Source organism: Carcharhinus amblyrhynchos, chromosome 19, assembly GCF_965287045.1.
Source record: "Carcharhinus amblyrhynchos chromosome 19, sCarAmb.v2.hapA, whole genome shotgun sequence".
NCBI classification, from domain to species: domain Eukaryota; kingdom Metazoa; phylum Chordata; class Chondrichthyes; order Carcharhiniformes; family Carcharhinidae; genus Carcharhinus; species Carcharhinus amblyrhynchos.
In genome coordinates, this window is record NC_137342.1 from 46,851,463 (window position 1) to 46,867,892 (window position 16,430).

At 40.3% G+C, this 16,430-nt stretch overlaps 1 protein-coding gene across 4 annotated transcripts in view; it reads left to right on the forward strand.

The window, feature by feature from the left end:
• sfmbt2 (Scm like with four mbt domains 2) overlaps positions 1-16,430 on the forward strand; it is a 192,442-nt gene that overhangs the window by 88,883 nt on the left and 87,129 nt on the right. For all 4 annotated transcript variants that reach the window (XM_080207712.1, XM_080207714.1, XM_080207715.1 and 1 more), the window contains exon 7: positions 808-905. In XM_080207712.1, the coding sequence (XP_080063838.1) occupies positions 808-905 (98 nt within the window). The remainder of the gene's footprint in view (positions 1-807; positions 906-16,430) is intronic.

Here is a 16,430-nt window from a genome sequence, read left to right on the forward strand (position 1 = left end):
AAAATCCAATCCATAGATTTATACAAGCATAACATCATATTGAAACTCACCTGATGAAGGACAGGTGCTCCAAAAGCTTGCGGATCCAGATAAACCTTTTGGACTTCAACCTGGTGTTATGAGACTTCTTAGTTAACATATTAAAAACAACGTAATTGTGTTTACACCTATTATTATTTAAATTTACTGCACTTTCTATGTCAGGTTCTCGTCTGATGACTCACTGCGTGTTTGGATTGATTATGGATTACTGAAATTTAAATTTTCAAAGGATGTTATAATTGCAGGGGATTTAGAAATGTTGAAATCGATTTACATTTTCTTTTCATTTATAGGACCTGACAAACTTATGAAGTTGCCATTTGAAAACAAAACTTGAGAGATTTTGTCCTGGTTTATTGAGCTTTAGTTACTCTGTAATATGCTGCATTTTTATGTCACAAATCAAAGGGCAAAATAATAATTCATGATCAGATCAGGCTGTGTTGTACTGTTTAATCTAGATTATATTTGTATGTTACTGCCTTTTGGGTTTTAGTTCCTTGGCTCCCAATATGTATATCTTGAGGTCCATTTTATTGGTAAAACTTGGAACTCACTCATCCCAACTGTGTATTAACCTTAAATGTTAGTGAACTTTCTCAATTTGGGCCTAAATTGTATTCTAAGATTGGTTATCAATATGTCAGTTTGGAACTGAACAAAAACGTGATGGATTTAGCAGTTACGAATTCCGGTAATTGTTTAAAACTGCTTTTGGACTATGGCAACTTGTTGATATAGATTTTTTTCTGGACTTCTTTTCAGAAACCCAGGCTCTTAAAACTGATATTGAATGGAAAGATGCCCTTGAAAAGGCTCTCTCTGAAGCGGAAAATTTTTCATTGCCACTGGAGGTATTTAAGGTAAACTACTCCTTTCGTCTTCTAGACGCACACAAACTAAACTGAAGCATTTGGATTTGCTATTTGACATTTCATCAGAATGATTTCCATTTACAAATTATCGAATTAAAATATGAATTTGATGTCAGGTCGATTTTTAAAAAAAATTTATTTATAGGTTTAAGTGCTGTACTGTTACAAAACTGCCAAAAGAAAACAGAGTGTAGAACACATCTACCCAAATGTGGGAGGCTCAGTGGAAACTAACTAATTGCTGGCATTTGTGCCCTCGCGACACTGGACAAAACAATGACTGTGCGTTCTTTTGCATAAACCATTGCCACGTTTGGGTGAGGATTTAAACAGCCACCTTGGCCTCAGGTGTTTTTTTTTTATTTAACTTTTTTAAACATTTGGATGGGAAGCGGTTTGTGAGGAAACTCATTTGGTGTATAAACTGGCATAAACCAGCCAGCCAAATGCTATGAGGGTAATTCCTCCACTTTTCAGCCGGCAAAATAAACGGGAGTTGGATAATTCGTGATGTAAAACCATAGCTACTGAGGTTGGGCGCTGTACTTGACAGTGATGTGACCAATTTCCCACCACCACTCGACTGAAAGCAGCATCGCAAGCACAATCTGTAAATGCAGTCCTCAGTCTGTACGTTAGCATATCTGGTGAAGCACTCCCATCCACTTTGTCCTATGCTGCCTTGCTTTATATCCAGACATGAAATGATAACCTAAATGAACAACATTGCTGTGGCTCTGGAGTCACATGTAGGCCAGACCAGGTAAAGATAGCAGATTTCCTTCCCTAAAGGACATTAGTGAACCAGACCGGTTTCTCCAACGATTGACAATCGTTTCATGGTCATCAGTAGATTCTTAATTCCAGATATTTTTTATTGAATTTAAATTCCACCATCTACTGTGGTGGGATTTGAACCCGGGTCCCCAGAACGTTAGCTGAGTTTCTGGGTTAATAGCCTGGTGATAATAGCACTTGGCCATCGCCTCCCCCTAAATCATCACCAGAGTCAATTGGCATTGAGGTACATATAGATTGACATGGGTTTCTGTGGTATTCAAATTCAAAAAGAACAACAAAATATATATAAAGATGACATACATTTATATAGTGCCTTGCACAGACTCAAGATATTCCAAAACATTTTACAGCCAACTAAGCTCTTTTAAAGTGTAGACGCTGTTGAAATGAAGGAAATGCCTCCCATGGTGTCAGACTAGATTATCTTCTCACGTCTCTGAAGTGGGACTTCAACTCTAAGACTTTTTGACTGAGAGGCATCAATATTAAAGTGGTGACAGGTTGGATGGGGCCAGGGAGTGAGGGGTGTGCGTTGATTAGTTGGATGCGGCTGCAGTGTGTGTAAAGCCCAAAGTGCAGTGATCCTGGAGCGTCCAGAGATGTGAAGGCCTGGGCAAACAAAATCAACTTTTGGCTTCTCTCATTTTATCTACTGTTGCCACAATGCTGGTTGATAATCGAAAAGATGTGCTAGTTAGGTGCATTGGCCATGCTAAATTCTTCCTCCGTGTACCTAAGTAGGCTCTGGAGTGTGGCGACTACGGGAATTTCACAGTAACTTCATTGTGGTGTTAATGTAAGCCTACTTGTGACTAATAAATAAACTTTAACCATCTCCTCTGTCAGTCACCTGATCTTCCAAGCCCACTGTGTTTTAACTCTCCCAACACCGCATCTTTCCAGCGAGTCTTAGCCTTTCTCTTCTTGCCGGCTGGCACATCTCCATCACTTGCCTCAACACATTTTCTGTATTTCTCTGCAACAGATGACCATATCATTTTAATTTCTTTCTGGCTACTTTCTTCAATGTACATCCTGAGTGGTCATCAATACATTCTTAATTCCAGATTTTTTTAATTGAATTCAAATTCCAGCAGCTGCTGTGGTGGGATTCGAACCTGTGCCCCCAGAACATTAGTTGAGTTTCTAGATTAATAGTCTAGCAGTAATACCACTAGACCACCACCTCCTTGGTTTTTCAGTTTATTTGCCTTATGCATGGTTGAGGTTAACTTGGAGAACATTCATAATTCACTTTACTAATAGGGAAATGCATAAGTAAAGAGACTGTTTTGGACTGTTCCAGTTAATGGATCGTAACTTTAATTGACAGGAAATGGAATATTAATTGGCTTATCATGCCAACTAGGACTGTACAATGAATTTCAATTTCATAGTTTCAATGTTCACACTTCAACATGGAATAAAGATAACCACAAATCAGGAAACCAACCCCACTTGGAAGATATTTTAAGACTTCTACTGCAAAGAATATATTAATTGTAAATGTTACAGAAAAATGTATTTATTTATTTTTAAATGAAACTTCTCATGGCTCCTTATTCTGGAGTTTTTCCTGTACTCCACGGTGGCATGCTTACTATCTCTGCTCTGTTACCCTCCAGAATATTTGCTGGGTAAAGCCTTTCCTCAAAATATTGCCTCATTTCGCAAGCCCTTTATGTTGTTTGTATTTTTTTTTCTTGTGTTACACTTATCTCAGTTCCTGTGGTGTGAGTATTGCAACCCTAATTTGCAGACAGTCAAAACATGGGAACTTCATAGAATCCCTACAGTACGGAAGGAGACCATTCGGCCCATTGAGTCTGTAACCCCTCATATTTACCTTAACTAGTCCTACTGACACTAAGGGGCAATTTAGCATGGCCAATCCACCTAAGCCGCACATCTTTGGATAATCTTCTGATTATCTTGTTAATTTTCCTTAGCTAGGAAGGTTTTCCCCACTTTTAGTGGATGGATAATAGAGATCCCACAGTATCATTTAATTTAATTATGTTGATATACCAAATTACTAAAATAATCAGGTTTTGCATCATATATTCTTTGATGCAAATACAGGAATACGTGATCCTTGACGTTCACACACATTTATTTTGGTGAAATAGGTTCAAAAATCTTGTTCCCTTGCCCATCTATGGCTAATTGGGCAGTAATATTTATTGGGAATTTAAAAATGCTTTAAATGCTAACGTAAAAGTGTTTTATGTACTTATGGACCCAGGGGAACGAGCGCTTATCAGCCGCTGGGGCATTCTTCGATTAGATGTAGATAAAAGTCACAACATAAAAACATTATTGCACAAGGAGCACCGAAAAAGATGTTCAATAATGGACAGCTGGGATTGAGTTACAGGCAATTACACAAATCAATTACGGGTGTGCTGTGTGGGGGAGGAATTCGGGTGACACTGTGAACTGAGTGTAGATTGATTCATTAGCAGCAAAATCCTGTGTTCCTATTTTTAAAAACGTTGTTTTGATCAGTTGTATAAGTTTATTTTATTAATTAGGTTATATCTAGAATAGTCTGAGACTATTAATGAAAAGCGTAATGAACAAACTCAGCAGTCCCCCTGTTCCGTAGTGCCCTTGTGCTGCTATCTTATATCTGTACAGGCTTCTCTGTTATACCATATTTTTGATAACAGTGAGTACACGTTGCCAACCACGTGATGGAAAAGTTTCCAAGAAATTGAATGACTAAGTTTATAGAATGTGCGAGAAAGACTTGCATCTCTTCCGAAAGTGTACAGTTAAGAGCTGTATATGCAGTGAGAGCAAGAATTCCATTGCAGCGGTTTGTGTTCTGAATGGATTTTATTGCCTTGCATTTCTAGGAATGAGTAATAGCAAGAGGCCTTTGCAGAGAATCTATTCAGCTTGCTAATCTGCCCTGCTGGCACGCTGCCAGTTTTGGTTTCATTTTGTTCTTGCTGTAATTGCATGTGGGACGATGGAAGAAATGTTAACACTGATGCTGGAAATCCATTGTTGACAAATGATTGCTGCAGAAGTGAGCTGCAAAGATGAATACTATTTTATTTATCGATTTGCAGTAACCCACATACATTGTGCTGCCTTTGAATATTTTGATATAAACGCTTTATGAATCTTTTTTATAGTCATCCCAGCTCTATTCTAATTATGTTTAGTTAATGATTTAAAGCTATTCACAGTTGCTACTTGTGTTAACATTGTTATCTTGCTAAAAATGAGTGTTTTATGCAGAAGTGCTATTAATCTCCATTCTAAGGGCTCAGGTTGTCTTACCACTTCAGAAATCACACATACTTTGTGAGAAAGCGATCAATGCCTAAACATTTTAAAATTAAAAACAATGAAAAAATACTAAATTGACATATTTCTTTGTACTCTAACCTTTGACGAGAAGTAGAGAATTGTTTAATGAAAAATTCTGTGCAAGTTCAGATGAAGTATATTCGGGTCACTGATTGAAACAGTTATTGTTTGAAACAGTTATTGGATAGGCTGAGCGAGTGGGCAAGGACCTGGCAGATGGAGTACAATGTTAGCAAGTGTGAGGTTACCCACTTTGGCAGAAATAATAGTAGGAGGGATCACTATTTAAAAGGCGAAAAGCTGCAGCATGCTACGGTGCAGAGGGACCTGGGGGTCCTTGTGCATGAGTCGCAAAAACCCAGTCTACAGGTGCAGCAGGTGATCAAGAAGGCAAATGGGATGCTGGCCCTTATATAGCGAGGGGCATAGAATATAAAAGCAGGGAGGTCTTGCTGCAACTGTACAAGGCACTGGTGAGGCCACAGCTGGAGTACTGTGTGCAGTTTTGGTCGCTGCTCTTGCGCATGGATATTTTGGCCTTGGAGGGAGTGCAGAGGAGATTCACTAGGCTGATACCGGAGATGAGGGGGTTGGACTATGAAGAGAGACTAAATAGACTGGGTCTGTACTTGTTGGAGTTTAGAAGGACGAGGGGGGATCTTATAGAGACGTATAAGATAATGAAGGGGATGGATAGGGTAGAGGTGGAGAGGTTCTTCCCGCTCAGAAAGGACAGCAGGACTAGAGGGCACAGCCTCAAGATAAGTGGGGGGTGGGGGGGGGGTGGGGAGTTGTGGGGAAGCAGTTTAGAATGGAGTTGAAGAGGAACTTCTTCACTCAAAGGGTGGTGAATCTCTGGAATTCTCTGCCCGTTGAAGTGGTGGAGGCTACCTCGCTAAATATATTTAAGTCACGGGTAGATAGGTTTTTGACAGACGAGGGAATTAAGGGTTATGGGGAGAAAGTGGGGAAGTGGAACTGATCCACTTCAGATCAGCCATGATCTTATTGAATGGCGGGGCAGGCTCGAGGGGCTAGATGGCCTACTCCTGCTCCTATTTCTTATGTTCTTATTGTCAGAAAATTATGTTGTTTTTAGGCTTTTTAAGGCCCTTGATGAATGAAGTTGAAACCAAAATCCCAAATTAAGAGCGTTATTGTAATAAGTCTTTGGAGGCAGAAGTGCTTTCACCGGAATCCCTATTTACAATTCCAACAGCAGTATACCAAGTACTAACAGTTAGCATCTACCTTTTGGGAGTGCCAGAGGAACCGACAGTCCCAGTTAAATACAGTCCCGGGAAAAGAGTCCCTGATTGGCCCATCAATTGACTCCTTAATCAGGGAGTTCCTACTCCAATAGGAAAAGACTTCATGATTGGCCAATCTCAATGGCCTGATTGAAGTCATTACAGTTATACCTAATCATTTTTTATCCTATCAGCAAATCCAGATCTGCTATATTTTGTGAGACAGTCAATTGCAAAATCCAACTCCATTTTTTTTTGATGCATGCTCAATTATAGCTTAAATTACAGATCAACTGTGGGGAAATTGAACTATTCAGTTCTTCTCTGTCGTGTTTTTTTATTGCTGCTTTTCCATTATAAGAGGGTGAGAAGCAAATAACTTGTAATAACTGACAGACTTTTGAATCTCTGCATGAGTTTGGTGAAAATATAGTCACGTGCAAGCAATGCTAATTTGAGTATGAGAAGATATGCTCAACTGTTTAATAACTGCAAAGAAAAAGGGAAAAATTGTAGCTGTAAGCCCTGAGCAACAACTTTTGGGTTTAGCTGTATATCAAATAGGTAAGAAAATTCACATAGTCATCATTTTTCCTTCCATCTTTAAGCCTGAACAAAAGTACAGTGCTGTGGAATCAGATAAACAAAGGGGCCTGAGAGTGTATATATTTGTGTATTTGACTGGTGTTGCATCTAAGGACACTGGAGAGCGCGAGAGTGGAAATTGCAGAGGTGTTGGCAATAACTTCCCAATCTACCTTGGACTCTGAAATGGTAAAAAGTCTGACAACACCAGGTTTTAGTCCAACCGATTTATTTGATAGTAAACGCACAAGCTTTCGAGGTTTCCCTCTTCGTCAGGTGAATGGAGAGTTCTGGCCTCGGACAGAGCATATAAAGCACAGACAGTTTAGAGATTACTGATTAGAATGCGAATCTTTACACCTAACATGCTGTTCAAGTCCTAAAGTGGCTGACAACGTGTGTGGAAGGAGCACTGATCACAGGTTTCACGACACACGACAGCGCAGAGTCGCTGAGCAGAGACCGATAGCGTGTGTGTGGAACTTGGCTATCGGTCTCTGCTCAGTGACTCTGCGCTGTCGTGTGTCGTGAAACCTGTGATCAGTGCTCCTTCCACACACATTGTCAGCCACTTTAGGACTTGAACAGCAGGTTAGGTGTAAAGATTCGCATTCTAATCAGTAATCTCTAAACTGTCTGTGCTTTATATGCTCTGTCTGAGGCCAGAACTCTCCACTCACCTGACGAAGAGGGAAACCTCGAAAGCTTGTGCGTTTACTATCAAATAAATCGGTTGGACTAAAACCTGGTGTTGTCAGACTTTTTACTGTGTTTACCCCAGTCCAACGCCGGCACATCCACATCTCTGAGATGGTGCCAGAGGACCAGAGAATTCCAAATGTTTGCATCCTTATTTAAAAGTGCCTGGAGTAAAAGAGACAAGAACAACAAAGATATGAAATTGGCTGAGTGACAGATCAGAGCGGTAAATTGTTTGGAGGAAGATTTGTAGTGAAGTCACCCGCACAAGATCTGTGTTAGTATCTCTGCTGTTCCTGATGTATATTAATAACCAACACCTTAGGTGTACAGGGCAAAATTTGTGGATGCTATGAAGGTTGGAAGCTTTTTAAATGATGAGGCGGATAGTGTAGAACTTCAAAAGAACATTGCCATGGCTGATGGACTGAGTGGAGTAGCGGCAGATGAAATTTAACTCAGAGAAATAATTCATCACTTCATCACAGAAAAGTGGGGTCAACAAGGCTGCATCGTTTCACTGACGCTGTTAATCTTTCTTGCTGCGATGTTCCATCTCAGAAAAGGATATTCAGCAGATTTTCATTACAAGCAATTGCCAAATTTCACTCAGCTAGGACATTCTGCTCTCAACATGAAACACTCTTCCAGGAGCCAGCAATATTTGATTCCAGCACTTTCAACTCCAAGGAAATTCTTCCCTGAATAGTGCTGCTTTCCTGCTGCCATCAGACTTTCAAATGAACCTACCTTGCACTAAGTCGATCTATCTCTACACCCTAGCTTTAACTGTAACACTACATTCTGCACCTTCTTTGCTGCTCTATGAATGCCTTGTCTGTATAGCACGCAAGAACCAATACTTTTCACTGTGTACTAATACATCTGACAATATTAAATCAAATCCCTAGCAAACTTCATAGAAAAAGCAATGAGCGTTACTGAAGCCACTAAATAAGAGGAGAGTGGAGGAAGTTTTGGGATCAAGCTTTCATAATCATTACTTGCAGTAAAATGCATGAGGGGCATCACAAATTCCTTTCAAGCCCTGCTTGTACTTTGAAAGCAAAAGAGAAAATGCTGGAAAATCTCAGCAGATCTGGCAGCATCTGTAAGGAGAGAAAAGTGCTGACGTTTCGAGTCCACATGATCCTTTGTCAAAGCTAACAGGCTTAGAAAGCTGGGGGGGGGGGGATTGTATGTATATTGTCGGGTGAGAGAATAAAAGATGAGTCATAGCCACAAAACCAAGGGGAAAGGCTGCTAATGGCAGCCCATGCAGAAGGTGTGAATGGCCAAACGGCAGAGAAGGTAAAATCAGAGGGTAAGCTGCAACAGATGAAAATATGGGGGGAGGGTGGAGATGAGTGGGACTGTGGTGAAATTGAGAAAAAGGGGAGAAGGGGAGTATAAAATAGGGGGAAGAGTTGGGGGAAGAAAGAAAAGCAAAGAAAGACAATAAGTACTGCTTGTACTTTCCTCCTTGCCGTATGAATGAAGTCAGGCACACGTGGTCCTACCCTCATGTCCACTCTGAACAGTCACTTGGGATGCTGCAACAGATGTTTCATGTTTTCTTTGTTAAAACAGGTTAGAGTAGCTATTATTCTAAGTGTAACTGGCTGGAGGATGCTGTGCATGCACTGTCTGGGTGTGCGTTGGAATTTGAGAGCAGGGGTTTTTTTTGCAAGGGTCAATGTGACAGATTTTCAAATTCAAGAATTACAAATCATAGGAATGAACCATATTTAAGAGTAAAAAGTCTGACAACACCAGGTTTAAGTCCAACCGATTTATTTGATAGTAAACTCACAAGCTTTCGGGGTTAGTCCCTTCGTCAGGTGAATGGAGAGTTCTGGCCTCAGACAGAGCATATATGCACACCATATTTAAGAAGCAGTTGTTCCAACTGATAACCACTATCAAAATTGATTTGTTGCGAATGGACAAGCAAAACTTTCTGGGGTTCAGTTAAAGGCACCATCAGCCAAATGTGAATTGTGACACTTGAAATCATATGTATTTGATCCAACGTATATTTATCATTTGAAGACCGTTTCTAAAGTACTGTGTAAGATGTCAAAATTTGACAGCAGAAAAATAAATTTTAAAATAAATTTATGTCTTAAGAATCAGAGGCCTTGATGTTACCAGCACTACGAGGCTCGCACAATGGCGTTTTCCATTGGCCTGATCTTTCGAGTCTCTGGCAGTCGTGCCGGTAAAATTCCAGCCAAAGAGTCGTAGCGATTTACAGCATGGAAACAGGCCCTCCAGACCAACTTGTCCTTGCCGTCTTTTTTTTTTGTAACCGCAAAGCTAGTCCCAGTTGCCCAAGTTGGGCCCATATCCTTCTGTACCCATGTGACTGTTAAAAGGACAAAGTTGTACCTGCCTCTACTACTACCTCTGGCAGCTTGTTCCGGACACTCGCCACCCTTTCTGTGGAAAAAATTGCCCTGCTGGACCCTTTTGTGTGGATTTCCCTACCTTGGGAAAAGATATTGACTGTCTAACTGATCTGTGCCTCTCATTATTTTATGACCACATCACTCCCAAGTCTCCTATGCTCCAGGGAAAAAGCCCCAGTCTATCCAGCCTCTCCTTATAACTCAAACCATCAGGTCCCGGTAGCATCCTAGTAGTATAAAGAACAAAGACAATTACAGCACAAGAACAGGCCTTTCGGCCCTCCAAGCCTGCACCAACCATACTGCCCATCTGATCTGGGGGCAATATCCCTCTATTCTCATCCTATTCATGTATTTATCGAAACGCCCCTTGAAAGTCACTACCATATCCGCTTCCACTACCTCCCAATTATGAAGATATCAATGTAAAACTAATGGGTGGGTGGAGAGATGGGGATAGATCATGAGGTTGGCGAAAGCTGACCTGAACTTGCCACACGTGTGCCTGTTTCCAGTTTAATTGTGGTTGATTTTGGAGTGTTTGAATAATCCACTCTGGAGAGATGGGTCCATTATTAAGTGTGGCTTTGTTCCTGATCTTTGGCAATCTCTTACCTCAAGTGAATTGGAACATTTTGCAGGTTCCCGCTCAGCTTGTCTAGCCGTGCCTCCCTATAAGAACACTCCCTATATAGAATTCCCTTCAGAAATTTGTGCATTTCAATTGGATAACCTTTGGCTTATTGACCAACTTGCTCTCTTCCCCTGCACAATGTCTCCCGTTACCTCCTTCTCTTTCAATCGCTGGTCTTTATTGGAGTAAGGTTTTACATGGTTATGTAAGTCATGATTGAAAGAGCTGATATTGTAAAAGGCTTTGCCCACAACGAAGGATTTGCAAGAACATCAATTGTCATAATCTAGTAGGCAAAAGATTAATTAATACATCAAAAATAAATGGAAATCAGTGGTTTGAATGAGGCAATTATAACTCTTCAAAACATGTCAGTTTTGAGATACAATCACTTAAAAGCCTTTTCCTATCCTTCAGAGTAGCTCATTTCTTGTTATATTGATTGTGATCTTGAGAACTAGGAACTTGTAGATACTGGATAAGCAATAGCATTGTTTTTCTGTGTGTCTTTTCATTGCCACTAAAGTTTGTTAAGGCAAGCCAAAGTATTTTTTAAAAAAATAACCTTAACGTGTTAACATTTTGGAAAATAACGTAGGTAATCATAGAATCCTACTGTGCAGAAGAGGCCATTCAGCCCATTGATTCTGCGCCAACCACAATTCCACCCAGGCCCTATCGCCACAACCCGCATTTATCCTAGTTAATCTCTGCTGCCACTAAGGGGTAAATTAGCACGGCCAATCCACTTCACCCACACATCTTTGGATTGTGGGAGGAAACCAGAGCAGTCCGAGAAAACCCACGCAGGCACAGGGAGAATGTGCAAACTCCACGCAGACTGTGACCCGAGCCAGGAATCGAACCCAGAATTTGTAGACATGCAAAACCCGTGCCAATAAATAACTAAAACAAAAACTTTCAAGTTTGTAATGTCTCCAAAATGATGCAAGGAACTACAGAAGGTTGTGAACATAGCCCAACCCATCATGCAAACCAGCCTCCCATCCATTGACTCTGCTTACACTTCCTGCTGCCTCGGAAAAGCAGCCAGCATAATTAAGGACCTTGCGCACCCCGAACATTCTCTCTTCCATCTTCTTCCTTTGGGAAAAAGATACAAAAGTCTGAGGTCACGTACCAACCGACTTGAGGACATCATCTTCCCTGCTGCTGTCAGACTTCTGAATGGACCTACCTTGCATTAAGATGATCTTTCTCTATACCCTGGCAATGACTGTAACACTACATTCTGCATTCTCTCCTTTCCTTCTCTATGAATGGTACATTTTGTCTGTTTAGCGCGCAAGAAACAATACTTTTCGCTATATGTTAATACATGTGAGAATAATAAATCAAACGAAATCAAAAGTTAAACTTTGGGTGCTTTTAGTTCATTTGGAAAAGTCATTCTGTAACATTTTTCTAAATCAGCTCGCATCTGTGGGCGGCACGGTAAGACCGCTGCCTCTCAGTGTCAGGGACCTGGGCTTGATTCCCTGCTTGGGTCACTGTCCGTGTGAAGTTTGCACGTTCTCCCCGTGTCTGCGTGGGTTTCCTCCGGGTGCTCCGGTTTCCCCCCACAATCTGAAAGACACACTGGAGTGTGGCGATTAGAGGAATTTCTCAGTCACTTCATTACAGTGTTAGTGTAAGCCTTACTTGTGACTAATAAATAAACTTTACTATCTCATGGCATTGTGAGGCAGCAGTGTTAACCACTGTACTTGTGTAATTAACTGTTTTTGAGTTGTGAAGGGCAGTTTCAGTCTTGGGAAGCGCATCATTTGGATCGATGGTGAAACGTGCATTTAAGTTTTGAATGTTCTTTCATTATGAGTGCTTTCATTCTATTATTTATCATGTACAGGAGGAGTTTGAATGCCTAATGAGGTGCAGTCGATTTAGAAAAATGTTACAGAATTACTTTTCCAAATGAATTAAAAGCACCCAAAGTTCAACTTGCATCGTTTTGGAGACATTACAGACTTGAAAGTTTTTTTAGTTATTTATTGGCACAGCATGGGTTTTGCATGTGTATAATATTCCAAGATTCAATTTTTCCTTCCATCACTGCATCAACATTACTTTGCTGTTTATCTTCATGCAGTCAAACGTGCAAAAAGTTGAATTCATTTTGTGGATTGTATAATATAATCTATAGTTGATCAGTTTGATATTTATTACTAGCTGAAAGAGGAAGTGTATTTTAATCTAGAAAATGCTGGAAAATCTCAGCAGGCCTGACAGCATCTGTGGAGAGAGAATAGAGCCAAGAGTCTGGGAGATCTTTTGTCAGAGATCAAATTCCAGCATCCACAGTATTTTGCTTTTTTTCTAGTGTATTTCAATCTGTTTCACCAAGGCTTTTTGTTCTCGTATGTGTGGGCAGGGTTGATTTGATTTATTATTGTCACATGTATTAAAAGTGAAAGGTATTGTTTCTTACACAAAGCATACCGTTCATAGAGAAGGAAACGAGAGAGTGCAGAATGTAGTGTTAGTCACAGCTAAGGTGGAGAGAAAGATCAACTAAATGCAAGGTAAGTCCATTCAAAAGTCTGACGGCAGCAGGGAAGAAGTTGTTCTTGAGTCGGTTAGTACGTGACCTCAGACTTTTGTACCTTTTTCCCCACGGAAGAGGTGGAAGGTGTGCGGGGTCCTTAATTATGCTGGCTGCTTTGCCGAGGCAGCGGGAAGTGTAGACAGAGTCAATGGTTGGGAGGCCGGTTTGTGTGACGGATTGGGCTACATTCACAACCTTTTGTCGTTTCTTGCCGTCTTGGGCAGAGCAGGAGCCCACACCAGTTTTCACAGTAAACTACATTGCAGTGTTAATGTAAGCCAACCTGTGACAAATAAGTAAATTTTAATTCAGTTTTGGTGTTGAGGGCAGTCACTACTGCTGGATTTTATCCTCCTGGATTTTACCCCTGGCATCCATGCCTAGATTGAAACTGTGAAGAGATTTGGACTGTCGTTTTGCCCTGAACTGAGCAGCAGTAAGCAAGTTGTTCGCGAGTAGACGTCGCTTGGTGATATTATTAATGTTTCTTTATATCACTTCACTGCTGAGAACACAGAGGGCGGTGCGTGATCAGATGAGATTAATCATTTTTTTAATGTGAACAGGACACATTTTGCTAATCATATCAGTTAGGTGCTAATGTCATAACAGTATTGAAACTTTGGCTATGAAAGCAGTTTTATTGTACAAGCCTTTAATATTACAGCCAGAATGTTCTTGGAGCCCAGAGAAGTTGTCCGTACATTTTTGGTTGCCCTTGATTCAATGGCAGCACCAAAATCCCGACCTCAAGTCTGCAATTGCCAGAGATGTGAGATACTTTCAAGACCTAAGGATGGCTCAAATGATTACATTTTCATTTAAAATATTTGTATATCGTTGATTGATATTGGTGTCGATAGACGAGGTTCCTGATAATTTGTTAGTTAAAAGAAAAAGTTGCATTCATCTAACATCTTTTAAAACCAGCCGTTCGAACGTGTTTTACATCCAATGCTATATGTTTGAAGCGTAGTCCCTGTTGGAATCTAGGAAAGGGGTTTCCATTTTATGTACAGCAAACTCCCATAATGTGATAAAGACCAGGTAATCTCTTTTTGAGGTGTTGTTTGAGACATAAATATTGGCTAGGGCACTGAGAATAATTTCCCTGCTGTTTTCCAAAGCAGTATGGGATGTTCACCTTGGATATCAGTTGTTTATTATCTCATTTGAAAGCCCCTTGCGCTCCCACAGCACTGAACAGGAGTGGCAGCCTAGATTTTTGTGCTGAGACCCTCAAGTGGGACATGAGGCCACAGTTTTTTGACTCAGCGGAGGGCGTTACCACTAAACCAGGCTAACAGATTGGTAATTTTATTTTTTTTAATTTATTAGTGTCACACGTAGGCTTACATTAACACTCTGCAGTGAAGTTACTATGAAAATCTCCGAGTTGCCACACTCCTGCACCTGTTCAGGTACACCGAGGGAGAATTTAGCATGGCCAGTGCACCTAACCAGCACGCCTTTTCGGACTGTGGGGGGAAACCGGAGGAAACGCACACAGACACAGGGAGAACGTGCAAACTCTATACAGACAGTGACCCAAGCCAGGAATCAAACCCGGATTCCTGGCTCTGTGAAGCAGCAGTGCTACCCAGTGTAATAATATTAGTTATATTTAAATTAAAAAAGTGAAGGGCTTAACTAAATCTATTGCTAACAAAAGCCCCCCGGGAGTTAATTCAATCTGGAACTTGCGTTTGACGGCCTTGTTGAAATTAAATTAATTGATTCTATGATTCTAAATTAAGACCGTGAAACATATATTTTTAATGCTAGTGCCCAAACCATATTTGTACTGTAACATTAAAACTCTAATGTGTCACTAGTTGCTATTTTGTTTGAATTTGGTAACTGTACACAGGTTATATGCATTATGATTCTTGGACTGAATGAAGATAACAAATCTTGGGCAGGTGGTCCTGTTGTCTGCATCAAAACTAACCATTGCTAAAGGGCTGAACCAACAGAGTGAAGGGAGTCTACGGCAGGGGTGGAAAGTATTAGTATTTAAGTTAAATCTATGTAATGTTTTACAATAAAAGTTCTTGGCTCGGACGAAAACTACAGCATTTGGCCTATTCACGTAAAATTCCAAATCCCAGACCAACTGGGACGTGTGGGGCGGCACGGTTGTTAGCACTGCTGCCTCTCAGCGCCAGAGACCCAGATTCAAATCCCAGTTTGGATCACTGTCTGTGTGGAGTCTGCATCTCCCTCTTGTGTCTGCGTGGCTTTCCTTCCACTGTCTGAAAGACGAGCTGGTTAGATGCGTTGGCCATGCTAAATTCACCCGAACAGGTGCCAGAGTGTGGCAACTAGGGGATTTTCACAGTAACTTCATTGCAGTGTTAATATAAGCTTACTTGTGACACTAATAAATAAACTTTAAAAAAAAACTTTAAAGCAACAAGCTTCTGCTGGCAAGATCAATTTTAAAGAACTTTCAATGGCAACAGCTTCACGTAGCCAGCTCATGTTAATGCAATAACTTCTCTTGCAGCTAATCAACTGATATTTCAGAGTTTGCATGTGAGGAAACTGATTAGTAAAGGTGGTGTCATGTGTAAATTTATCGGTAATAGTAATGGTGCCTTGAATGTTGATTTTCATCTTATACAAGTGCTCAGTATATCCATATTAAATTCTTCTTTCCATTATTTCAATATTTATTGGCTAGACAAGTACATTGTGTTCAAATGAGAGTGTGCACATAATTTCCATGGTTATAAATTAGAGGAATAGTGTGAGCAACGCTCAGTATCTGATGCCAGATAATGAGGTAAATGATTGAATTAAATGCAGTACAGAGCTACAAATACGGTGAGATTATAAATCGCTTTCAAATGAAGAAAATAACATTTGCTTCTGGTATTTATGTGCATTTGGGTCTACTGTACAATTGAAAGCCTTTGCATAAACAAACAGACTGAAGATTAGAGAGGGCACACACCTTACTGTAACACTTCTTTATTATATTTTCTGCATTAAGTTCATGGCAAATCAAAGCTCATAAGTCAATCAGAAAAGCTGCTTGTTTGTCTAATCATATAATTGTGAAAGATGTGTTTTGCCATGAATCCCCTGAGGGGTTTATTTCTGGAAGTTTGTAAAGAACATAATCTAATTGAATTTTGATCTGTTCAGTTAGACATGTACTTATTATCCTTACTATTCAGTTCTAAATATTTCAATCAATTCCAGCTGTGTTAATTCTAAAGTAAGTGCATGGTCAGT